The 27,974-nt window shown below is 37.2% G+C and overlaps 1 protein-coding gene and 1 pseudogene across 2 annotated transcripts in view; one reads left to right on the plus strand and one right to left on the minus strand.

The window, feature by feature from the left end:
• The window catches only part of DCX (doublecortin), a 165,034-nt gene that overhangs the window by 21,716 nt on the left and 115,344 nt on the right, over positions 1-27,974 (minus strand). The window contains exons 4-5 of one of the 2 annotated variants that reach the window (XM_039874766.1): positions 20,594-20,696; positions 18,469-18,591 (exon numbers count right to left, since the gene is read on the minus strand). In XM_039874766.1, the coding sequence (XP_039730700.1) occupies positions 18,469-18,591; positions 20,594-20,696 (226 nt within the window). Of the gene's footprint in view, positions 1-18,453; positions 18,592-20,593; positions 20,697-27,974 lie in introns of both variants that reach the window. The other variant, XM_039874765.1, reaches the window with a different exon arrangement.
• Positions 11,893-12,011, plus strand: LOC120612335 (uncharacterized; annotated as a pseudogene).

The following is a 27,974-nucleotide window of genomic DNA, read 5'->3' on the forward strand; positions in this document are numbered from 1 at the left end:
CTGAAATAATGAAAGTCTTCCAAAAAAGCCCTAACCTCAGCCAAAATTTCTAGCAGTTGTAGGCATCCCCAGGTGAGTTCTGGCATTTTGTTCCACAAGAATGCTGTATCCTTTGGTAACAACAAATTCTAGTTTCCTAGCATTTGTCATTTACAAAATGAAAACTGTCTTTTTCACCTACACTCTTATTTAGTTGAGAATGAACTCACTGATCTTGCCAAAATGTAGAAATTGTTAACCAGAGTATGTCTGCATGTGAGTCAGTTTCCATCCATGGGCCATAGATCTGCACATACAGGTTATTTTGCAACTTCTGGTTCTTTTTTCAATATCCTCTGAAATTCTCTCGCCCCAAAACTTCAGGGGTAATACATAAATACATATTCCATCTATACTTCTCTATGTATTCTCTGTATATGTGTATGTGTTTATATATGTTTCCCTGACACTCCTTAGCTAATCAATCTTAAGCTATCAGTAATAGAGGACTTCATTTTGTCATCAACACTCAACAAACACTTGGGAAATCAGTTTTTAATCATTTAACTGCCACTCACTACATTGCTGAAAAATGCAGATACTTTCTGGGTTTACATTCCCACGGCTAGAATGGCACAAGAAGGAAAGGGTTAGCTTGACATCTGTTTTACACCCAACCATTGACTGGTGACCAAACTGATTTAATGCTCATTCACTTACCTTTGGCTTTCCCTCCCATTTTAATCCTAGCACTTGAGCTCAACTCAAAATCAAGCATATTGATTTTAATTTGATGTCTATTTTTAAATATTGCTTACTGAAAACAACCCCAGTCTAACAAAAAGAGCTATGATAATAATTTCAGAGCTGCTTTAATAATTGCCATTGTATTTGACAATTGTTTTTAAAGCATTTTACTATATATGAATTTACATATTTCTCCTGATAACCCCAAGAAGTAGTGGCCAGGAATCACTAGTTTCCTTTTAATCGCAGAATGTAGGGTCTCAGAGAGAGTAGGACTTGCTTAAATGGTATACACTGCCTCTCCTGAATGGATGGTGGTTTGGAGGACTTGCTCACAAATTCATTTCAAAATTCCCTAAGGTTAGCACATCACATACCTCCCACCATGACCTTTTAATGATTGGTTTTCTGTCTTGTCTTTAATTCCCTGACTTGCAGAAGGAGATCTCAATACACTTCCTCCTTTTTTCATGTTGAGAATGCTCTATGTGTTTTTTTCATTCCAGTCCTAAGACATCCTGTTTTCTCCCTATATATACAGGGAGTTTATCTGGAAGAACATCCAAGTAGAACTAAGATGTTTTCAACTCACTTCAGAACAAGGCCAAGAATCTGTGGTTTTCACTTTTATTCCAAAGAGCCATTAGTTGGGCTGTCCGAATTGGTTTTGCTAATTGTTTCTGCTCAGTGAAAAAGCTTTTGTCTCTCTCCAAAAAACCATCCACTAGGGCAGCAAGAACTGAGGGCTCAGGAAATTTTTCACCAACTTCATCATAGGTCTGGTTCTCAGGCAAAATTTGATCATAAGTTGTGAGATACTATAATTTCAGAAGTTGGAATTTGAAATCTAAATATGTTCCCTACAGACTCTTGCACAGCATGTAGTTGTGAATCCCTTAAATAATGGAGAAAAGCAAGAGTCTTCCCTGTTGAAAAATAAATATGTGTACCCACTCCTCCAATATTTTGACACATTAGTTTCCTTAAAGAAGAGGGCATCTGTAAGAAGCCTGGTGGAGGTTCCAGGATTGTTTTCTCAGGCTTGATAATACTGACAACATTTATTTCCTGTTGAAGGTGATACTTCTGAGAACGTTTCTGGTGAAGCAAGTATGTTGTCAATGCTCACCACAGGTTTTATGGAGCAAGAACCAGAACAAAGTACATTGCTTTTAATTTGTAGAAAGAATACACAGTGTGGATCAGTCAAAGTTTTTATTTATTTATGTGTTTGTTTGTTTATTTATGTATTTATTTATTTACTTTCAGTCAAGGTTTTAAATCCTGGCTTAGCCATTTCCTAGATGTATGACCTTGAGTGTAACTAACCTCTGAAAAGTTTTCCAATTGTAACATTCAAATAAAAAATAATGTACATCTCAATTATTGTCGTTTTGAGGATTATATGACAGACTATATAAAATGCTTAGTCAAGTGCCATAGCACATAAGAAGGGCTCAATAATGACATCTTCTGTTGATATTACTATCGTCACTACTAAAAATAGAAGGTATTAAGTAACTGCAATATATGGACATTGAGTTAGGACATCCCCTTCCACAAGGGATTATTTATCAATCTGTACAAGCTAAAGACTAATTCTTTGGCTAGCAAGTCAGGCATTAGAGGACTGAAGTTTTCCTGAGTGAAGATGATTACTCCGGTTTTTGCATTTTATTGCTGCACTATCTCAAACACAGCCCTTGGCTCTTTGCTCTTCTCTCTTTTTTACTCTCTCAGCATTGCCATGGTGGAAGGGGGTGTTGATAAATGCAATGTGGAACCATTGAAGATTTTTCAGCAGAAGTAACACAATGGAAATGGTGTTTTAGGACAAGAAACATGGTGGCACCACACAAGATACATAAGGTGACAGAGATTTGAAACAAAGATACTACTTAAGAGTCTGAGGAGTAATCTAGGCATCAGATGATGAGAGAAAGGTAGGGTCTTCTGTATGAGCAATGTGGAGATGTTCAAAGGTCCATCAATATCAACAGCAGCATATGGTGGACATGAAGGATTAGAGTGAGAAGAGTCAAAGATAACACCAAGGTGTTGGGCCTGTGGTAAAAAATAGAATTGGTTCTATTGTCAGACAGGGAGTTGAGGAGAGTAAATTTTTTTAATTTTTAGACACATTGTATTTGGCACATATAAGTAGGACTGTCTGTTAGGTGTTAACTGGATAGATATCCAAAAGGCTAGAGATGTAGATTTAACAGCTGTCTTCCTATACCCTGATATGTTATATTCATCACCATCTCTGCTCTTTTGTTCTGCTTTCACACTGCCAGAAATATTCATTTCCTTATCAATTGACATATAACTCTGTTTCAAGCCCCATTTCTTCTAGGAAGGCTTCCTTTAGTACCCTAGCCCCTGATGAGCTCTTTCCCGTGAACTCTAATACTTTCTGTATCTCTTATTCGCTTGGAATTAAAAAAAAAAAAACATTACCATTAACTCGTATTTAGTGCCCCCAAAGCAATGGTTAGATTGTGGACTGTGGAGCCAGAACGCCAGGGTTTAAATCTCAGTTCTACCACTTACTATCTGTGTGATCTTGGGCAGGTCACTTAACTTAAATAAGCCCTAGTTTCTTTATCCGCCAAATGTAGATAATAGTACCTATCTTATAAGGTTGTCGTAAGGAGTTAATTAGTGTATACATGTTAAGTGATTAGAACAGCTGCTTGGCACATAATAACTACAAATATTTGTAAATACTTTTTAGTTAAATTTATATAAATTTGTATAAATTTAGTTAAATTTATACTGGTTCCCCAAATAAATCATAAGCTTCTTAGTGACAAGGAATTTGTCTTATTCCTTTTCTTTATAGCATCTAGCACTACTAGGTATGCCCCAAAAACTTTGGAGATTCGTTTGCATTTAAACAGAAGTTCCAGGCTATGGCAGGTTGCTAGAATTCCTACAACAAGCAGATGGGTCAACACCACCACATTCCATCCCCTGTAGAGTGCTCAGTGATCAACACTGTACTGTGTCACCCAACCATTTCCTAACAGGTCTCCAATGACAATGGAAAAGATACCTTAGATATAGGGCAGTTCTTCCTCTTAAGCTAGACATAAGCAGTGGTTTTAAAAAGAACCAGAATGGAAGGGGGCAGGAGAAGCTTTTCTCTTCCAATAACTTTACTGAAAGCACCACTTCCCCTTGGGGTGACAGTAGGGGACCTGATGGAATGTTTAGAACTAGGCACTGGAAACAAAGGCCCTAATTATCATGGCTGCATTCAAGAGAATGGCACAGATATCATCCCATCCCCTACCTCCCCACATCCTATGCCTGAGATGGAGGAAGATGGAAGAAAAAAGAGAGGCAAGGAACATCGAACAGAGACCTTTATATTTACCACTCTGAAGTTTCCATATCCTGCCTCAGAGACATTGAAAGAATTGCGTTTCAGGAAGTCAGGAGAGCTGAACTCTGGCTCTTGGGTACTAAATAGTTGTGTGACATTGTGAAGATCACAGATATTAAATCTTTTTATATTTTAGTTCCGCAATCTAAAAAAATGGATAATTATCCTTTCCTAACCTAATATATGGTGCTATTATAAGTGATAACTGAAGTGACAGATTTGGAAGTAATTTTCAAAGTATAGAACATTTAATTCACTTAAGAGACCATTACTTTGGACCTCTCTTAGATGGATAAGAAAGGTATTGTACAATCTAATGCAGTACCCATTACTCACATGTAGCTATTGAGCATTTGAAGTGTGGTTAGTTAGAATTGATATGTGCTGTGACTATAAAATTCAACCCAATTTCAAAGAATGCAAAATTTCTCAGTAATGATTTCTGACATTTATACATGTTAAAATGATAATATTTTGGATAGACTGGGTAAAATACAATACAATATCAAAACCAATGTCCCCTAGTTCTGGTCATATTGTCTGAGTAGGTAAACGCTGTGCTTATCTCCTCTCATGACTACATCAAAATTACAACTAAACTATAAAACAAGTATCACTGGAGGTTGCCGGAAGTCCAGCTGAACAGAAGTCCTACAACTGTGGACATACATAAGAGGCCACCCTGAAACTGATAGGAGAGGTGAAGATGCAGAACAGGCTGGTCCCACACTCGTGTGTGATGGTTGAGAATCAGGAGAAATATCTTGGCTGTGAGGGTCCTCCTGGAGAGGTGAGAAGTCCTGGCCTCACACTAGGCTCCCCAGCCCAGGGTTCCAGTGCTGGAAAGAGAAGCCCTAAAAACTTCTGGGTGTGAAAACCAGCAGAGATTGTAGTTGAATGAGATGGAGAGCTGCAGGAGTCACAGGCTTTCCTCATAAGGGGTTTGCACAACAACTTACTTGTTAACGGACTCATTTGCTCCGAGCTCCAGCTTTGGGGCAGCAGCTCAAAAGGCGCCAAGGACATATGAGGAGGAACTGAGTTGGCTGGCATCAGGGCGAGGGCTGGAGGGGCAGCTTTCTCCCAGAGAGAAGTGCTAGCAGAATCCCTTGTTCCCTTCTTGAGCCCTCACCCACCTGGCTTGCAGACCCGGGTGGCCGCATATCTGAGTCTCCATCAACATAGCAAACACTGGTCGCTCCACCCTGGTGATTCTCTGAAACCCCGCCTGTCTCAACATATGAGCCCACCCAAAACACTTCCAGTTGCTTTTCCATACAAACAGCCCATCTTGGCTCATGCTGCAGAGATTCCTAAAATCTCTCAAAGGTTCACAAAACCTAAACAAGCAGCATCTGGCCTCATGTGCCCTCATACCTCTTGCTGAGCAGCCTCAAACCCAGCACTAGTGGCGGCTGGCCTCAGTTTATGGCTTGGATTCTTGAGGCACATTCAAGCCCAGCATGGGTGGCAGACATCTGTGGATTGCTTGATGAATCATTTCAGGTAGTCTGGGCAGGGCACAGGCTATAGTTGAACTTGACCTGCATCAGGGTCCTTCCCCAGCGGCCTTGGTCTACACACCTGGTGGCCAGCTTCAGTCTGTGTCAGAACACCACCTGGGGTCACATCAAAGGATGACACACCAAAAGGGCAGACAGGAGGCACAGAGCCCTGCTAAATTGAATTCTGCTCTGTAGGGTCAGGCCCTGTACAACAGCTCCTCCATTGTTCACAGTCATCATAACCAATCAGCCTGAGGGTCAATCCCACCCATTGACAAGCAAACAGCAACCAAGGCTCAATTACAACAGGAGAGCACATACAACCCATACAAGGGACATACCTGGAGTGCCTGGCTCAGGTAACCAAGGAAGACTGTGCCACTGGTACCCTCAGCATACCTACTGTATAAGGCCACTCTGCTAAGACCGGGAGACATAGCAGCCTTATCTAATACACAGAAATAAACACAAGTAGGCAGCAAAAATGGGAAGACAAAGAAACATGTACCAAATGAAAGAACAAAACAAAGCTCCAGAGAAAAAAATTTAAACAAAATGGAGACAAGCAATGCAGAGTTCAAAACACTGGTTATAAGGATGTTCATTGATTATAGGAAAAGAGTAGATAAACTTAATGAGAAATTTAACAAAAAGATAGAAAACATAAAAGTGGAGGTTAAAAAAAACCATAAAAAAGAACCAGTCAGAAATAAAGAATATGATAACTGAAATGAAGAATACCTTAAGAGTAATTAGCAGTAGATTAGATGAAGTGGAAGATCAAATCAGTGATTTAGAAAATAAGGTAGCAGAAAACACCCAATCCAACCAGCAACGAGAAAAAGAAATCCAAAAAAATGAGGATATTTTAAGGGGCCTCTGGGACAACATCAAACATACATCATAGGAGTGCCAGAAGGAGAAGAGAGAGAGCAAGGGATTTAGACTCTATTTGAAGAAATAATGATAGAAAACTTCCCTATCATGGTTAAAGAAACAGACATCCAAGTCCAGGAAGTACAGTGTCCCAAACAAAATGAAGCCAACCAGGCCCACACCAAGACACATCATAATTAAAATGCCAAAGGTTAAAGACAAAGAGAGCATCTTAAAAGTAGTAAGAGAAAAGTATCTAGTTATTTATAGGGAGCAACCATAAGATTGTCAGTTGATTTCTCAACAGAAACTTTACAGGCCATAAGAGACTGGCACGAAATATTCGAAGTGATTAAAAGCAAGGACCTACAACCAAGATTACTACTCAGCAAAGCTATCATTTAAACTTGAAAGACAGATAAAGAACATCCCAGAAAAGAAAAAGCTAAAGTTCATTGACACCAAACCAGTATTACCAGAAATGTTAGAAGGATTTCTTTAAGAAGAAGACAAAAAGATAAAAAATATGTATAATGAAAAGTTAATAACTATATAACTATCAACAATTGCTTTGAATGCGAATGGACTTAATACTCCAAATGACAGGGTGACTGAATGGATAAGAAAACAAGACCCTTACATACGTTGCCTACAAGAGACTCACTTCCAATCAAAAGACACACACAGACTGAATGTAAAGGGATGAAAAATATATTTCATGAAAAACAAACAAACAAACAAAGAAACAGCAAGCTGGTATAACAATACTTATACCAGACAAAATAGACTTTAAAACAAGAGAAAAAGAAGGAACCAGTAATACCAATTCTGGATATTGTCCAAACTAACCCAAAACACTACTCCACAGTCTCATGTTCATTGCAGCATTATTTACAATAGACAAGATAACCTGTGTGTCCATTAGTGAATGAATGGCTAAAGAAGAGGTGCTACATATATTCAATGGAATATTACTCAACCTTGAACAAGAATGAAATTGTGACAACTGTAACAAATGGATGAATCTAGAAGGTTTGCGTTGGGATAAAAAAAACCAACACACACATTGCAAGAGTTGAAAAATGAATTAGCGAGCTTGAAAAATAGTTGACAGAATGGAGGAAAGGATCAGTGATATCGAAGACAGAAGTCTAAAAATAAATCAGAAGGTAGGAGAGAGAAACTGAAAAATGAAAAATAAAGAAAGAGAAGTACTAGAACTAGCTGATACCATCACAGGAGAGGAAACATAAGAATTGGCATTATTGAAGGAGAGGAAAGGAGCAGGAACTAGAAAGCATTTTCAGACAAAGAGTTGATGAGAATTTCCCAAATCTAAGGAATGAGCTATAGCTTGAAATTCAAGAAGTAAAACAAAACACCAAATTATCTCAACCCGAAAAGGACTTTCAACAAGACACAGTGTATTAAAATGATCAAAAATCAATGACAAAGAGAATTCTCAGGGCAGCCAGGGAGAAGAAGACAGTAACGTATAAAAAAAGAAAATGCATTAGAGTACCCTCGGACATCTCAACGCAAACCTTACAAGCCAGAAAGGAATAGAATCAAAGATTTAAACTATTAAGTGAAAGGAACTACCAGCCTAGAATAATGTATCCAGCTAAGTTCTCCTTTAGATATGAAGGAGAAATTAAGACCTTTCCAGACATACAAAAATTGACAAAATTCTCCACTATGAGGCCTGCACTACAGGAAATACTAAAAGGAGTCAGCTCATCTAAAACAAAATGACAAAAAAAATACATAATTATGAGTAAAGTGACCCTCAGGCAAATAGAAACAGAGGAGTGCAATTCGTACTAAGAACTGGGCCTTATAAGCTTAAATAATTAGAAGACAATTGCTATAGCAAGATAGTAATGAACATTCAGCATACATAGGGACAAATTGAGACAACAATGACTGAAAAGGGGAGGATTCAAAGATCCAAATTTACAAAGGAGAATGGAGATAAGGCACGCACAGAAGAAAATGGACTTTCTCTCTCTTTCTCTCTCTCTCTCTCTCAATATTCGTAATGGTAAACACACACAGAAGATTCAGAACTGAAGTATATAACATAAAACAAGAAGAACCAAAGGGAAAACCTACAAAAGCTAAATAAAATAAAGAAAACAGAAACACAAGAACAAGGAAGCAATGGAAACACCGAGCTACCAAAAAGCAAAAGATAAAATGGCTATAAGAAGACCTCACATTTTAATAATCACCCTAAATGTAAATGGACTACACTCATCAATAAAAAGGCACAGATTTGCAGATTGGATCAAAAACCAAAACCCAAGCATATGCTGCTTCCAGGAGACATATCTCAGCTCCAAAGACAAATATAGACTCAAAAGGAAAAGCAGGAAAATGATATTTCAAGCAAATGCCATTCACAGGAAAGCGAGAAGAGCAGTACGAATATCAATCGATATAGACTTCAAAATAAAAAAGGTAAAAAATGATATTGAGGGACATTTCATAATGATAAAGGGAATCATGCACCAAGAAGACAGACATAACTCTTATTAATATCTATGCTCTCAATCAGGGAGCCCCAAAATATGTAAAGCAATTACTAACAGGACTAAAGGGAGAAACAGACCAAAACACGATAGTAGTAGGGGACCTAAAAACCTCAAAGTCGGATATGGACAAATCATCAAAACAGAAAATCACTAAAGAAATAACATCCTTAAACGACACATTAGAACAACTGGACATAATATAACATATACAGAGCCTTCCATCCCAAAACAGATGCTTATACATTCTTCTCTAGTGCACATAGAACATTCTCAAGAATCAACCACATACTGGGACACAGAGATAGCCTCAACAAATACAGGAGGGTTGAAATCATACCAAACATATTCCCTGATCATAATGCTTTGAAATTAGAGATCAATGCAGAAAGAAATCAGGAAGAACCAAAAACACATGGAGATTAAACAACATGCTACTGAAAAATAACTGGGTAAGGGAAGAAACAAAAACAGGGATCAAGAGATATGTAGAAACGAAAGATAACAATAGTACAGCATATCAAAACTTTCGGGACACAGCAAAAGCAGTCATAAAAGTAAAGTTCATACCATTACAGGTCTATCTCCAAAAACGAGAAGGAGCCCAAATAAACAACCTAATGCTTCATCTTAAAAAACTAGAAAAGGAAGAACAAATGAAGCCTAAAGTCAGCAGAAGGAAAGAAATAATTAAAATTAGAGCAGAAATAAATGAAATTGGAAAACAAAAAACAATAGAAAAAATAACTGCAACAAAGAGTCGGATCTTTAAGAAAGCTAACAAAGTTGAAAACCCTCTGTCTAGACTCACTAAAGAAAAAAGAGAAAGGACACAAATAAACAAAATCAGAGATGAAAGAGTGGGTATTACAACTGACATCAAAGAATACAAAGGATTATACAAGAATACTATGAAAAAGTATATAATATCAAATTAATAACCTAGAAGAAAAGGTCCAGTACTTAGAAAAATAAAACCTTCCTAGACTGAATCAAGAACCGAAAAATCTAAATAGACTGATTAGCAGTATGGAAATTGAAACAATCATCAAAAACCTACCAAAAAGTAAAAGTCCAGGACCAGATGGCTTTACCAGTAATTTTTACCAAACATTCAAAGAAGATTTAATACCTATTCTCCTCAAACTCTTTCAAAAAATCAAATACTTCCCAACTCATTTTATAAGGAGAATATTACTCTGATACCAAAACCTAGTAAGGATAACACAAAGAAAGAAAATTACAGACCAATATCTCTCATGAACACAAATGCAAAAATCCTAAATAAGAACCGAATACAGCAACATATTAAAAGGATTATACACCAAGATCAAGTGGGTTTCATCCCAGAGGCACAGGGATAGTTTAACATATGCAAATCAATTCATGTGACACACCATATAAACAAATTAAAAAATAAAAATCATATGATCATATCAATAGATGCAGAAAAAGCCTTTGACCAGATACAGCATCTATTTATAATCAAAACACTTAACAAAATTGGTATAGAAGAAAAATATCTTGACATAATAAAGGCCATATATGACAAATCCTCAGCCAACATAATACTTAATGGTGAAAAACTAAAACCTTTTGCTCTAAGATCAGAAACAAGACAAGTCTTTCCACTATTGCCACTGTTATTCAATATAACATGGAATGTCCTAGCGAGTGCAATCAGGCAAGACAAAGACATAAGGCATCTAAATAGGAAAAGAAGTCAAACTGTCACTATTTGTGAATGACATGATTTTATATACAGAAAACCCTAAAGACTCCTCAAGAACACTACTGGAAACAAAAGCAAATACAGTAAAGTCTCTGGATATAAAATCAACATTCAAAAATCCACAGCTTTCCTATACTCTAATAATGAAGTGTCAGAAAAAGAAGTGGAAAAAATAATTCCTTTTGCAATTGGGACAAAAAGAATAAAATACCTAGGAATAAATTTAACAAAACACATGAAGGACCTATGTAATGAAAACTACAAGACCCTATTAAAAGAAATCAAAGAAGATACAAGGAAATGGAAAGATATTCCATGTTCTTGGATTGGAAGAATCAACATAGTTAAAATGACCATATTACCTAAAGCATTATACAGATTTAATGCAATCCCCATCAAAATCCCATCAGCATTTTTTAAAGAAATAGAACAAAAAATCATCAGATATTGATGGAAGCACAAAAGACTCTGAATTGCCAAAGCTATCCTGAGAAAAAAGAACGAGGCTGGAGGCATCACTCTGCCTGACTTCAAATTATACTACAAAGCGACAGTAATCAAAATGGCATGGTATTGGCAGCAAAAGAGATACACGGACCCGTGGAACAGAATCAAGAGTCCAGAAGGTACCCCATATTTATACGGGCAAATAATTTTAGACAAAAAGCCAAAAACATACAGTGGAGAAAGGAAAGCCTCTTCAGTAAATGGTGCTGGGAAAACTGGAAAGCCACCTGCAAAAGAATGAAGCTAGACTATTGTCTATCACCACACACCAAAAGTAACTCAGAATGGATTAAGGATCTTAATATAAGACCTGAAACAATAAAATGCATAGAAGAAAACATAGGGAAAAAACTCAAGGACCTTGGACTTAAATAGGATTTTATGAATTTGGCCTCAAAAGCAAGGGAAGTAAAAGCTAAAATAAATGAATGGGACTACAACAAACTGAAAAGCTTCTACTCAGCAAAAGAAACCGTCAACAAGGTAAAGAGACAGCCATCTGAATGGGAACATATATTTGCAAGCAATGTCCCTGATAAAAGCCTAATATCCAAAATGGACAAAGAACTCATACAATTCAATAACAAGAAAACAATGAGCCAATCAGAAAATGTGCTGATGGTCTATGGCCATGCCACTCTGAACAAGCCCAATCCTGTCTGATCTCGGAAGCTAACCAGGATCGGGCCTGGTTAGTACTTGGGTGGGAGACCACCTAGGAAGACCAGGTACTGTAGGTGTAAAAAATAAAAAATAAGGGATTGTAAGCTGAAAAGGTCATCGCAATCTGTGAGGTCAACCAAAGGTTGCCTTGCCTAAAAATATAAAAATAATAATAATAAAAAAATGAGCAGATGACTTGAACAGATATTTCTCCTTAGAGGACATACGAATGGCCAATAAGTATATGAAAAGATGCTCAACATTGCTAGCTAGTAGAGAAATGCAAATCAAAAACATAATGAGATACCATCTCACACCTCTTAGAAAGCTATAATCAACAGGACAATTAAAAACAAATACTGGAGAGAATGCGGAGAAAAAACAACCCTCATACACTGCTGGTGGGACTGTAAATTGGTACAGCCACTATGGAAAACAGTGTGGAGGTTCCTCAAAAATCTAAGAACTAATCTACCATAGGATCCAGCAATCCTTCTACTGGGTATTTACCCCAAAATCTTGAAAACCCATATCTGGAAAGATATTTGTACATCAATGTTCATGGCAGCATTATTCACAGTGGCCAGGTCATGGAAGCAACTGAAGTGTCCTAGGATAGATGATTGGCTAAAGAAGCTGAGGTACATATATATACAATGGAATATTACTCAGTCATAAGAAGAGATGAAATACTGCCTTTTGCAACAACATGGATGTACCTCGAGATAATCATGCTAAGCAAAATAAGCCAGACAGAAAAAGTTGAAAATCACATGATATCACTTATATGTGGGAAATAAACCTAAAAGCAACAAATGAGCAGGACAAACAAATAGAAACTCATGGACATGGACTACAGACTCGTGGTTACCAGAGGGTATGGGGTAGGGGAGGAGGAGAGAGGTAGATGGGGTAAAGGGGGTCAAATATATGGTAGCTGAAGGAAAGTGGACTTTGGTAAACACACAATGGAATATACAGATGTCAAATTATAATGTACACCTGAAAATTATATAATTGTATTAACCAATGTTACCCCATTCAACTTAATTTAAAAAAAAACCTCATATACAGAAAAAAAGATTAATGAAACCAAGATCTGGTTCTTTGAAAGGAAAAACAAATTGACAGTGTCCTATTCATCAAGGAAAAAAGAGAGAACACTCAAATCAATAAAATCAGAAATAAAAGAGTATAAGTAAACTACTGTCTCCACAGAAATACAAAGTATCATATGGAAATTCTTCGAGCAATTAAACACCAACAAATTGGACAATCTGGAAGATATAGATACATTCCTAGAAACATACAATCTCCCAAGACTGAGTCAAGAAGAAACAGAAATCTTAACCATGTGATTATCACCAACAAAATTGATCAGCAATCAAAAAGCTCCCCCCAAATAAAAGTCCTATAACAGATAGCTTCTAGGTGAATTTTTCCAAACATTCAAAGAAGAATTAACATTTATTCTTCTCAAACTATTCCAAAAAACTCGAGAAGAGGAAAGATTTCCTAATTCTTTTTATGAGGCCACCATTTTCTTGATTCTAAAAGCAGACACAGACTTTACAAAAAATAAAAGGAAAAGAAAACTGTAGGCTGATATCTCTGATGAACATTGATACAAAAATCGTCAACAAAATATTAGCAAATGGAATTCAGCAATACATTAAAAATATCATACACCATGATCAAGTTGTATTTAGTCCTGGGATGCAAGGTTGGTACAATATCCGCAAATCAATTATGTGATACACCGCATTAGCAAACCAAAACATAAAAATCATATGATCACATCAGTAGATGCAGAGAAAGCATTTGACAAAATCCAGCATCTACTTATGATAAAAACTCTCAGCAAAGTGGAATAGAGGGTATATACCTCAACTTAATAAAGGCCATTTATGACGAACCTACAGCTAACATCATACTCAATAGGGAAAGGCTAAAAGCATTTCCTTAAGATCAGGAACAAGACAAGAATGCCCACTTTCACCACTCCTCTTCAACATTGTATTGGAAATCTTAGCCACAGCAGTAAGATAATAAAAAGAAATAAAAGGTATCCAAATCAAAAACTGAACTTTGGGTGATAAACACACAATAGAATATACAGGTGTCAAATTATAATGTACACCTGAAAATTATATAATTGTACTAACCAATGTTACCTCAATAAACTTAATTTTTAAAAATTTAAAAAATAAAAATTAAATTAAAGAAAGAAAGAAAGAAAAAGAAGAAAAGTAATTCCTTTTCATCGACTAGTTACTTTGTTTTTTAAATTAAATTAAATTAAATTAAGTTAAATTGTGGTAGTTGCATATAGAGAAAAAAATAACACATTAATGGCAGAAATGGAAACAGACATACTAGAAATATCTTCTTTTAGTTCTGAAGCCAGCTCACCTTTGCCCATCAAAATGGCAAGTCTAGGATTAATCAAAATGTGGCACTGCACAAGCTTTCTTCAAATATCTCATAAGAGCCTCCTGGGCTCAAATTTTATCTGCTGACCACAGTCCCTTGGCTTACTTTAAAGACAGATATGGCTAATGGGACTTGGAGTCTAAGAGTCCATCAGTTCTGTTAAGTGAGAATGAGCTACTTATAACAATATAATATTAAATCCTTCCTAATCTCGAGTTTTAGACTTAGCAATAGACATTCTATTTGGGGCAAACTCAGTACTGGAAGTAGTAGGGATTGAATTGAATTCAAAGAGAATAAATATTTTCAAATATATTTGAAAATCATGCAAACTTGTTCAAACCAGAATCAAACCCATATATTTTTTAATGAACTAAAATATCAAAACAGTCCTTTAACTGAACCTGAATTGAGCCAATGTTTCATTTGGTATGAGTTCCTACTAAAGAGGAATATTTTGGGCTTTGTTTGCCTTCAAAAGAAGGTAGTTAAAATTCCCAGGAAGTGGCCTATCTTACACAACCTTTAATTAATCAGGTTGAATGAAGAAATGTGAATCCATCCACAAGCCCCAGATCCAAGAGAGACACAGGATGAAAACGGGGTGGTACTACATCATCCTAGAAAAGAACAAAGAATTTCAGCCCCATCTAATGCCAAAATTCTTTGGTGAAATATGTATTAACCTGCACATGTCATTACAAATAGCTCAGAAAAAAACTTGGCACTGTATGAAATAATTCTTTCTGCTTAATGTCTGTAATGAGAAATTTATGCTAATGCAAAACTATGCATTGTCTATAGCTCATCCTTCTGGTTCTCTGATTCTGATTCTTTGGAAGCTATCATACAATTCTGTAAATTGGAAATAATTGATAACAATAGAAGATGATTTTTATTTACAGACATGCAAATTCTATGTTATCCAAAATGGAAACCAAGTCTTAGAAAAGGTAAAAGAATTTGTCCCAAGTCACATAGCTGGGAAGTAGCTGGGCCTTCCTAGAGAGGTTTCTGTCTCTCCTTCCATATTCTATCCTCCTCCACCTCCCAGCTTGGAATGGTCCTGAATGAGGTAGGGGTGGAAAGCGAAAAATGGTTGTGTCAAATTCAAACCTTACCTAAAATACTTTTTGCCTGAGATCACTCTGTCTCTGTGGAATGTTCACTGAGTGGATGCCCTGATCTTGGCCTTAAACAAACTGCCATGAAATGCGCAAAGTTATGTTACATGGATCCTTTTACTTTTTGTGGCTGAAATCATGTGGAGACTCTAGACACATCATTTAAGTGGAAATTATCAAGGAGGCTGACTAGGCTGGAGTCAGGCTTCACTTACGTTCATGAACTATCTGAATTGAAGATTTAAATGTTCCCTACTGAGAATGCCTTAGATTTTGTAATGGCAGGGAATAGGGACTGCTTGTAATTCTGAAATCTGCCGAGTAAAGTCCCCTTTTCCCTCTTCAAATTGGTTACTCTGCTTATTTTGTGTGTGAGAATATATCCTCGTTTCTTCCTATTAGCAAGGGAGTTCTGAAGGAACAAGAGCATGTCTTGTCTGCCTAAGATTGGGTTAGGATCTACCCTAACTCCTTTCAGTTTGACAAATATTTGTTGAGTCTTTATGCATTCCCACTCTGTCTCTAATATATTCGAGTCAATGAGGTGCATGTTTTGTAGAAAGAAAAATTCTGTAGGTAGCACACTGGAGATCACTTATTTGACATGTTTAAATCATGTTTCATTATAGGTGGTTGGGTTCCTGTGTGCTAGGTAACCCAATTGGATACAGTCTGCAAGAGAATCCATTTACTTCAAGCTGCTACCACCTCTGCATTTCTAACTCATGGGTCATGTGGTAGTTTAAAAATAGATCCATAAATTCTCTGTTACACCTTCCTGCAAGAGGTAGAGCTTGATTCCCCTCCCCTCAAACGTGGGCTGAACTTAGTGACTACTTCTAATGAATTGACTACAACAGAAGGGACAGCATGTGACTTTAGAGACTAGATCACAATAGGTACTACATCTCCTTCCTTGTTCACTCTCTTGAATCACTCATTCTGGGCAAAGATCCTGCCAACAGCCATCTTGGAAGTGGATCCTACAGTCCCAGATGAGCCTTCAGATGACTATAACCTCTCCCAATATCTTGACCACAGCTACATGAGAGATTCTGGGCCAGAAAGAACCACCCAGCTAAGCCATATCAGAATTCCTGATCCACAGAATCTACGATAACGAATGTTTGTGTTTTAAGCCATTCAGGTTTGGGGCAATTTGTTTCATAGCAAGAGATAAGTAATACAGGTTAGAATATCCCAGAAATAGCCAGGAATGTTTAGCTAACATGAGGAATGTTTAGCTAAAAAATGATTAGCTAAACAAACTTATTGCCAGACTTTATGATCTTAACTTAGTGTTTAAACTCAATTTTTTTGCAAGACCCTACTTAGAATCTGTACAAACAATTTCATTTTCAATCTAAGCTTTAAAATGTAGGTCTTTGTTGTTTGAGCAATATGAATTTGTTTAGGTAGATTCTTGTGCTATTCTATACACTTAGCCAAAATATCACCAAACACATGCATTTTTATTCCTTCAGTAGACATTACCTAAATGCTTACTGGATCTCTAACACTATGTTGGGTGAAATTGGTGCTCTTATGCATCTATTCATTCACAAGCATTATTTGAGCATCTACTAGGACCCAAGCACTGTGCTCAGCACTGAGGATACAAAAATAAATATGACATCGTGTTCTCGAGGGACCCAGTATTTAGCTGGGGAAGTAGACAAGTAAATATATACCTTATACATGCTATGATATTGCAGAGAACAGAACAACTATATAATTGATGTATTGAAGGATGAATAGGAGTTTTCAAGCAAAGAAGAGTAGTTGACTAGAGGGATGGCATTCCAGGTACAAGGCAACAGCATGTGCAAACACATGAAACTATGAAAAGCCTGAGCTGTCTCTTCACAGTTTAGTTCTTTCTGTCTGAGAATAAAGAAATGTCTGGTGACATGCACGTTCCTGACAGTGTGAGGCCAGCACAACAGGCTGCTCTTCTAGACCATAGGCATTTCAAAACCAATAGGCTGTTCAAGCTGTCTCAAATTGAAGAGAAGGGTACCCCAAGGCTCTCAAGCTAGAATTCTCATGGTGAACTCTGATCCTTGCAAGGATAAATGTGTTCTTCTGGACCATATAATTTCCTTGCTATGAAGAACTCAAATTGTCTATGCATGAGTCTACTAAGCTTCTAAACTGAACTTCTGTATCCTTTGCCTTTTAGATCAGTGTCACTCAAACTGTTGGTACAAGACTTTGCACCAGAACATAAACCGATATATTGCTGCCTTCATCAATAAAATAATGCTATGAAAAAAGAGTCAGCTACAGTAAATGGTGTGTTCAGTAAGCAGCAAGATTTACATTTGGCACAAACTCCTAATCTAGTCATAGACTGACAAATTGTTCATGGGTTGGTAGTGATCCATAGACCACATTTTTTAGATTACTTACTATCCACTAGATAAAATTATATATGATGAATCTCTTTGTTTCCTTTTAGAACCTGGCCTACACTTTCTTTTCTAATTGTGAGAATGATGCAATTCATCTTGTTTCTTTTTGTTTTGAATTTTAAAAGTTCAAAGCCAAATTTGAGGCTCAAGTGCATCAACTATGTTGACACTTTTAGGTCACATTTTTTAACTTCTTGTTTTTGCTTTTTATTTTCTATTTCAAATTTATGTTTGACATGATTATCTCATTACTGTGCTTTTGCTGAATGATGTTGAAGATGATGACAATGAAGACAACCACAACAATAAGCATTACAACAAGCATGGCAAAATAAGCCAGATCTCTGGTTTGCACCCACTTGAGTAGAATCAGGGCTATGGGTGTGTCTCCATGACTCCAAACAAGTTTGACTATTTAGTTTCTGAATTCACAGAACTGGTATCATGGAGACTCAATGGTGTTCATGAGGAATTCATTCCTCTGCATGCAGAGGGTACTGGCCTCCATAAATGAAGTCAGCGTGCACAGTTAGGAAAAGAACACTCACCGTCTTGGTCGTTACCTGAGTCAGCTGGAGACTTGCTCCGGCGCATGGGGCCAGGGCTTTTGGCTGAACTCTTCTGAGGTGTTGGGGATGCTTTGGGGCCAGCTGTGGCTGAAGGGTTTCCTTTCATGACTCGGCATTCTGGTGGAAAAAGATACAGACAGCTTAGGAGAGCCAGGGGAGAACTGAGGCTCAGCATATTATCAAACTCTGGAATCTGGAATAACCACCATAGGTCAAAGCACTTAATGGCTCAGGACCACAAGGTGGTCCTCATAAGAATGGTGGCTCTGGAGTGGGAGAAACTTTCGAAAGTCACCTGAGCTAAAATGGGTGTTTAAATCCCTGGATTATGGAAACAAGCGAAGGAGTTGAAGACCGGGTTGGATAGGTAGTTAGTCAACTCAATCATTTGTGGACAAACCAGCCATGTCTCAGAATAACACCTATTGGTATGATTGATTAATTTTTTGGAAAAGAGATTGACAGCTCAGAGGTTGCAGCCACACAGATGAAACATTCATGAGTAATTTAAAAGAGTAGAAGAGAGCTATCATTTATTGTTCATTACATGCCATGAATTATAATAAGTATGTTTGGGATGTTATGTCATTTTATAAATAAGCACTACTACTGCCACCACCATCTTGCATTTATAGAGTTTTTTATTTTAAATTCATGTTATCATAATCTCTTATGCTGATTTAATGAATAAACAGGCCAGCAGTGACTCTAACACTCAGAATCTATAGAAAGCTCATGAGTGTGTAGGAGAGTCTGTCAAATATCCCTGCTACTGGTCCCAACCGCAGTCAGAGATGTTTGGAGCACCATTTCTGTACAGGTCAGTCAGCATCCCTACTGTGGCAATTTTTAGCACTTATTGTGCTAATGTATTAGAAGGACTATTATACTCATTTTATTGATAAGAATACAAAGAGCTTAAGCCTCTTGCTTAGGGCCACAAAACAAGAATATAGCAGAACAAGGACTAGCAGCCAAGTCTCCTGAGTCCCAGGCTAGGGCTCTTTCCACCATATTTTATAATTTTTCCAAACTTGTGCTGCTCAAAGTAAAACCAAACAGCTTGGTAGAGATCAGTTTTTTATTGTTGTATTTTTTTTTGGACACCTCCTTGTCACCTTTTACTTAAAGGTACATTGAAATATCATTTACCCAAAAAGATTACAAGATCTTTTCTGGCAAACTGAGATTTTTAGGATAATGAGTTAAGCAAAAAGTTCATTTTTATTTCTTCTACTTTTACTTCTGTTTTGGTTGGTGAACTTCAGTTATCACTGTCCAGAGTTGGATATATAGAAGCTATAGAAAGTTGGACATGGGCCGAGATTTGTTTAGCTATTTTATGGTCATTTGTCTCTTCTCAATGGGAACACAGCAGAAATGCTATGCCTTTTACAGTCCTTATCCCTTGAGTTGTTTGTAAAGTCTATATTAGTACAACTTGCTTTGTTTTTCTCACACTTTACTCCTTATATGTGAAAAATGCATTTTTAATGTGTATTTCCATCAGGATTACATCCTAATCCTATTGCTGTATGAGCTAATTCACCATTAAGTTCTACCTGCAGCTTGGACTCAGCAAAAGGAGATGGGCAGGTGTTTCACCTCCTTCCTGAGATTAACAGCCTTCTGGACTCTTGAGTCAAAAAGTAAGAGGAATGGGGCAACAAACCAGAAGATGGGAAAAGGGAAAAGGTTTGAGAGTAAAGACACCATGGAGAATTTTTCTAAAGTAGAATCATCAACATGGGCCAAATAGCTAGAGGACGTTGACTAGAAAAAAACTTATACATACAATATCCAAGTTATGACTCTAAATGCTCCTTCCCATGGTCTGATTGTGTCTGCCAGTCCATGTGACACAATATATGGTTCAAGAAAAATGGCCACTACTGAGATAGATGGTGATTTTTAGTGAGTTTGGAGTGGAAATCTGAGATATCTAATCAACTTTTCACTTAGTGACTTATTTATCAAATATACAAGAGAAAGATTAACAATATTTTCCCTTGAGGGACCATAAACGTATATGCTCCAGGCCATATATAAACCCATGGAAATCCTAAGGGATAGAAGGAAGGAGAACAATGGAACAATAAAATCCAGTGGTTGTGCTTACCATTTTCATCCAAAGAAAAGTCATCTTGAGCATAGCGAAATTTTTCAGGACCACAGGCAATAAATACATCATCATCACCAAAGAAATCATGGAGACAAGTTACCTATGGAGAAAGCAGAATCATTGGCTTGGTATTTGATGGTATTATGACAATGAACTTCATACCATGATGGCAAGGGAAAATTTTTTCAAATCTGGGCCATTATCTCTAGTCCCCAAGAATTTCCTTTTTCTCAAAATACCAGGTTTACTTGTCTATACCACAGCCCCTACTGAATAAATATATACTGAATGCCATTGTTTTTCCTTGTTTCATGTGTGATAGTCTTGTATCAAGAGTAACTTTGGGACCATGTCCAATGGAATGCCCCCTTCTGAATAAACGTCAACAAGCAGATGGCTGTATAAATGACACCTTTTGTCAGAGACTCAAAGGCAGCATATTCTTCACCCAACTCTGGGGCCAGGGGCCTAGACCAAGGCAGATGAGAAAGATCTTCTGCAGCATGTGGTGGATAAACTTCTGTGACTGACTGAGAGGTGGAAGTATCTCTCTCCATCCTCATTAGTTGTAAAAAGACATCAGTTCTTAATTGCTTTGGATCCACAAACATTGGACTTTTGCTTAAAATGGACCAAGAATCTGGTAGTAGCTCAGAATATCATTCCTTCCTGAAAAAAAAAGGAAGGGAAGGAAGAGGAAAACTCTTCTGACTTCTTAAAACCTAATCAAGAGCAATGTAATCCCACAGACTTGAGGTTCTGCTGGTAAAGCCATGTTCCCAGGATCCTACCTGTTCTCTAGTGCTCTCTGTATTGCTGCTTGTCCACAACAGAAAGACAGTCTCCTCAACACCTTTTCTGCCCAAAGAAACAAGTGTTGCTGGGAAAATATGCTGCTCCCTGTAATCTCCCTAATTGTCAGTTTTCCTAATTACATCTGATAATTAATCCAGCACACCCAGGAAACTTCAGAAGAAACTGTAGAGTCAAAATGTTCTTATCTCAATCCTTATCTTGAAAGCGTTCAAACCTTCTAATTGTTCTAAGCTACACAGCAATGGCACAGTGCTCACAAACTAACAATAGCATGCTGAGTGCAGAGAGCAATATTTGAAAAATGTTTATATTAATAACATCGTCTCCCACTTTAGGTCTATTCAATCCTTGTTCCTCAGCCAAGATGATTACAAGCCTTATACAAAGCAAGAGATGCATAAAGATTATCCCCATTGTCTCAGCCTCCCAACCATCCAAGAGATGCCAAGAGAAGAGAAGGAGACTTGGAGAACTGCCAGCATTGCTTTATTAATTAAGGCTCTTCCCAGCCCGGGGTTCTGAATTCATCAAATCAGCCAACATCCTTCTTCAGCCCACTTGTCTCTCACACATTCATTCATTCCACAATATGTAATGACAATTAGAGCTACCACTAATTGAATGCTTACTCTGTGACAGGCACTCTATTAAGTACTTCCAAATCTGTCATCTCATTTTACTCTCACAACAAATCCTAGAAATCGGTATTATTGTCTTCATTATTTTACAGATGAGAAAAATGAGACCTAGAGACAATAAATAAATTACTCAGGTGGAAAGTGATGAAGCCAAACAAATGTAGCTCTGTCTGACTTTAAAGCCTGTGCTTTTGGCCGCTTAGTAATACAAACCACTTACATATGGTTCAGGCACTGGGGAAACAAAGATGAATAAGACTCAGGCCGTGTTCATGGTGCTCACAATCTGATGAAGTGAAATATATTGAAATAGAGCATTCCAATTTAGTGTCATGAGTGCTAAGATGGGAGGATATTTAGGTGCCATGGGAGCTATTTAGTACCACATCCAAGTGAACAAGTCACCGGCTGGCACTGTTAGTTCAATAAACAACGTGCATATTTTCCTGGTAACATATCCAATGACATAAGATACATAGCTTTGAACCCTGACATCTTGGACCTTGGCTCAATAAAACCTGAAGCCCCTAACTTTGATATATTGTGTATCTCTGAATTGTTTACTCCCTGCCACCTCCTTGACACAGAAATTCTCTGCTATGCCCTTATGTTTGAGGTTGCCCCTGACCCTCAATGGCTGCTTTTAGTTTTGATCATGAGCAAGGGAAGCCTCACCCTTGGGCATTCTTCCATTAGTGGTCTCTAGGATTTAGCACTTTGTTTCAAGACCTGCTGGTATTTTCATGAGTATTCACCTAGTCTTTCCCATTAGGTCATAGGTTTCTTGAATGTAAAGACCAAGTTTATCCTTCCCTCTGTATCTACTCATGGTTCCTGGTAGAGTATTTATCATATAGTGATAATTTAGCCAGGACTGTTTTGCCTCAACCAAATAAAAATAATAATAAGAGGAGACTTTGTAAAGTTATACAAAAGCAGAAAAGTAGAAACAAGCAAGAAGAAATCAGTTGTGGTAGACAACAGACACTAGCATCCAAAGGTTTTGAAAGGTTAACAAATACACAAATTTAGGAACAAGAAACTGTGAAGTTGGAAGTTATTTTTTGCATAACTATGCTAATTCGTTTGAAAACTTAGATGAAATGAATAATTTTTAAAGAAAAACCTAAATAATGAAATTAGCTCAAAAAGAAATAGAAAACCTGAATCAACTACTAGCCCTAAAAAGACTTTAGTAAATACTTCAAACAGCAACCCTTCCTCAAAGGGTACCAGAGCATTCATTTTGGAGGCATTTGTGGAAATTGGCTTCTCAAAAAGAAAACCCAAAAGCTCATAAACAGCCATGATGGTGACACACCATGATATCCTATTGTAGGACAACAAAGCCTTCACATATTGCCCCCACCAAGCCTCTCTGCTCTCACCAAGGCTTTGGGAAAAGCCTTTGAATAACCCCTCCTTTAGAGAGCTTCTGAGAAAGGCAAAGCCCCCTTATGTTTCTGACAACCTCACAATGCTGAGACTGGCTTCAAGCGCATTTCATTTTTCAGTCCAGCTGTTCAGCATCAGGTTTCTTGTGTGATCCCAGCACACATTTTACTGGCTCTCAAATATAGACAAACTCACATTGTGCATGTGGATATCCAGCTTTCCCAAATGACTTGGATATTGAGATACAACAGCCCTCTTTCACTTTGTTTCAGAGCTGGGAAAATAGAAAGATTTCCATCTTAAAGATGAGGCGCTCACAACATGGAGAGTCATAGTGGCCCAAGGATACACAGGTAGCCCATGGCAGAGTTGAAACTAGCATTCAGCCGTCCTGATTCAATTCAGGACAAAACAATTAAATTTTCTGATAGAACATGTCTTCCTAAAGCCTTGACTTCAAAGGCATATATAGAGCCTAGACAGGAGAGTCCTTATTTGTCCTAATCAATGCCCGATATGCCTTACAACATTTTACTGGATTAAAAAAAAGAAAGCATATTTGTGGATCATATTTTTAATTTATGGACAAGACAACACCTATTCATCACTCTACCTGGCAACTGAGTATGTGTTGAAGGAGGGGGAGAAGGAAGAGAAAAAGAAAAAGGAAGAAGGAAAGAGGAAGCAGGACAAGAATGGAGTGTACGACAATTTCTGGATGAAACTCACACTTACTACTGGTTTTCATAATTTCATGGAGGTAACATAACACAAAATCTACCTTAGTTTACATTGCAAATGTATAATTTTGAAAATTAGTTTTTTGAGATAAAATTTCTCAAAAAGAGGTGGCAACAGAAGTGGTAAAAATAACAATCATTATGATACCACGTACAGCATCCTCAGAGAGCAAGGGTCTTGTTGACATCATCTTTTGTATGTCACGCTTGAGTATTTAAGCGAGAGAAGAGAACACAAAAGCATAACACCTGTCTTTGTAATCAATCAACTGCCATCACAAAAACAATAAAATCAACTCACATTAACATTGAAAACTTAACTCAAAGTTCTTCCTTTTTTAAAAACATCAGCAGCTATCGAAGGAAGGGAAGCTAACTCGGTTGTATATTACTGTGAACAATAGATTATACGGACTGTCCAGTGGCTTAAATGTCGAAGTACAAATGGGGAATTAAAGACAACAGATCACTGTGTGAGAGCAGTTTAACTCTATTAGCTGCAAATGGCAAATTCACTCTGTGACTTGATTTAAGCTTGATTAGATTCTCTATCCACATATTACAGATGACAGCAGTTAGTTATCATATGTACCTACTGCTGGTAGATTCTATATTTCACTATCTAATCATTCAGAAAGAAATGTTATCCCAGGAAGTGCATGTTGCTTGTATATCTGTGAGACTCACTTTCAACATGCGAAACATTTTCATCTAAAGTTCTATCCCACTAAAATTCATTCATTAAGCACTTACTATGGCAAAGGAACTATGTGAGAGATACAGAAACGTGCAATAAAAGGCCCCTGTCCTCAGAGCTGACAGCATAATAACCAAGTCGGAACTACACAAATAATTGGAACACAAGGCAGACTGTTGTTAGCACTATTATAAAGGGACAAAGAGCAAGGGGAGAACAGAAGACAAAGAGAAGAAATTCTAATCATGAGAACTAGGAAAGGCTGCACAGAGATGACACAAAATCTGAGTCTTGAGAATGTGTGGGTTATAGGTTGATGGAGATAGGGATAAAGAGTATTCCAGGTAACTGCATAAATAAAGGCAGAGAAGCAGGAACATAACTTTTCCTTAATAGCCTTGGAAAAATGAACTGCATCTTGTCGACTATAGTCACAGAGGTTCTAATTCTCCAAAGCACAATTGCCCAAACTCATCTACCAGCTTTCTGAATAGACAAAACATACAATTGCCTATTGGTGGAACTCAGGTGAAGAGAAGGACAGAGAGTGTCTATGGGGAAAGGAGTTGCCCCAGTGGTGAAGAAGAGGGAATCTTGTGGCAAGGAAGACAAACCACACTGATTTCCCAGTCTTGCCAACAATGCCCTGCCCATAGAGAATGGCTTGCTAGCTTCACAAAATGAGTTAATGAAAGATTCAGTAAACATGACAGATGAGGCTTTTTTCTAAAAGTTACTGCTGCTCTCATTTTGGAATATTTCTTGCCTGACAACCCTAAATAGGCTCCAGTCAGAGATAGTCACAGGTTTGGCTTGCAAAACTAGGACAATGTTTCCAAGACAATCCTGGCATTCTTGCCAAACTTATTTTCCTGGAGTTATTGTCTTAGTTATCGATTTTCCATGTCAACATTTTGTCTGGGCAAAAAGCTCCTTGGTTCTGCAGTGCCTCTATTGGCACAGATCTCTTTATTCAATGTCTCGAACTTCACTAAAATTTCTGGTGAAATAATAACAATACCACTTGCATTCGTAAAATAATTTTACTGCTTTCAAAACACTTCCACGTTTATGATATCTTAGGTTCTCTTCCACATCTCCAATTCTCCTCTAAACTCATCCAATCAGGCTTCCATTCCCATCACTCCACCAAGGTTGCTCTCATCAAGGTCAACAATGACTTCCATGTTGTCAGATTCCATGGTCACTTCACTGGCTTCATCTTACTAAACCCCTCAGCAACATCAGATGTAAGTTGAGCAAATCCTTCCCCTTAAATACTTGCCTCTCTCAGCTTCTGGGACACTGAAAATTTCTGAATTTCTTCCTAACTCAATCTCCTTTGCTCGATTCTCTTCCTCTTCCAGACCGCTCAAAATTTGAAAACCCCAGTGCTCAGTTATCTGATATCTTTCTTTTTTTATTTACATTTACTTACTAGGAGGTCATACCCAGTCCCAAAGCCTTTCATATTCTCTGTATATTGATGACTCACATATTGATATCTCCAAACTTTTCTTATGCCTGAACTCTAGACTCTTATATTCAACTGTCTTCTTTATAACTCCACTTGGTTATTGGATAGGCATCTCAAATGTAAAATACCCAAGACTAAACTCTGATTTCTCCCTCTCTAAATTCTACTTCCCTCCAGCTTTTCTCATCACAATAAATAGTACCAGAATTCTGCCAGCTGCCCAAACCAGAAAACATTTTTTACTAGAAATCACATTTTTTCCTCTCCATTGTCACTGTCCTAGTCCAAGACATGATACAGTAGCTTAATAACTGGTCTCTATATGTCCACTCAGGACAGTGTGCCCCTAACCCCCTACACAAACACTCATACTATTCTCTATACTGCAGTCAGAGTAGTACTTTACAATTTTACTCAGGCATAGAACTCTTCTGCTTAAAATTGTCTAAAGGCTGACCATTAATAGAATAAAATCCAAATGTTTTATCTTGGCTCTACATTAACTTATCTCTTCTGCCACATATGCTAGCTCCAATCACACTAGCCTTCTTTCTCCAACTCAAACACATCAAGACCTTTTTCTGCTTCAGGGCCTTTACTCTTGCAGCTCCCTCTACCTAGAATGTACTTGGCCCAGACATTTCACAGGGCTAAGTGCCTCTTCATAATCAATCTAAAGTATCACATATTTAATTCTAAGCAATCCTCAACTTATATGTCATTATTGTTTAGAATTTTAGTTATTTTATTTAACCCCACAAATTAGTCATTATTATTTAATATTTAATTAAGTAAATATTGTTTAGATTTATCTACATATTTACCAGTTTATTTGCTCATCATTTCTTGTCACATGACAGGCCTTTCTTCTGAGGTCATTTTAAAATTAGGCACATGTTAGACCTTCTCACTCTATCTTCCATGTCTCAAAATCACCTTCATATTTTCCATCTTATCTCTTGGTGCAACATTCAAGAAAATAGCTTCAAATTTTTCAGTTCACACCTTCTTTCTTCAGATGTGTTTAATTTACTGTTTAATTCTCCCATTGCACTTCAAATTTTAATGATTTTAATTTAGAATTTTTTAGAAATTCTATTTCATTTTCCCCCAAAATTGCCTGGTCATCACTAATAGTCTCTATTCCTTGTCTCATTTTGATCATATGTTTTGTTTCTTTAAATAATTCATATAAAATTATTTCGTGTCCTGTATCTGATAATTCTAATAGCCGAAATCCTTTGGAATCCAAATCTGTTGGTACTGCTAAATCTCCCTCATTGTGGCTTGTTTCTGTGTGTGTATGATTTTTTTTTATTGTGAGTTCATATTTTGTTGAACTAAATCATTGGGAATCTTGCAAGGTCTAAGTTGCATGATGAACAAAATACAAGATCAAATTAAGCACAAGAGGAAATGATGCAGTCAAGAAATGTGGTAAGCACAATATGTATGAGACAGCTGCCAGTGCAAGGTGGTACACTGTTTAACAAAAAACTTGTGTGTGTATATATATATGTATGTATGTACATACAACTATAATTATATATATATATATACACACAACTATATATATATATATATATATATATATATATATATATATATACACACA

The sequence above is a fragment of the Pteropus medius genome, unplaced genomic scaffold, assembly GCF_902729225.1.
Source record: "Pteropus medius unplaced genomic scaffold, Ma_sr-lr_union100, whole genome shotgun sequence".
NCBI lineage: Eukaryota > Metazoa > Chordata > Mammalia > Chiroptera > Pteropodidae > Pteropus > Pteropus medius.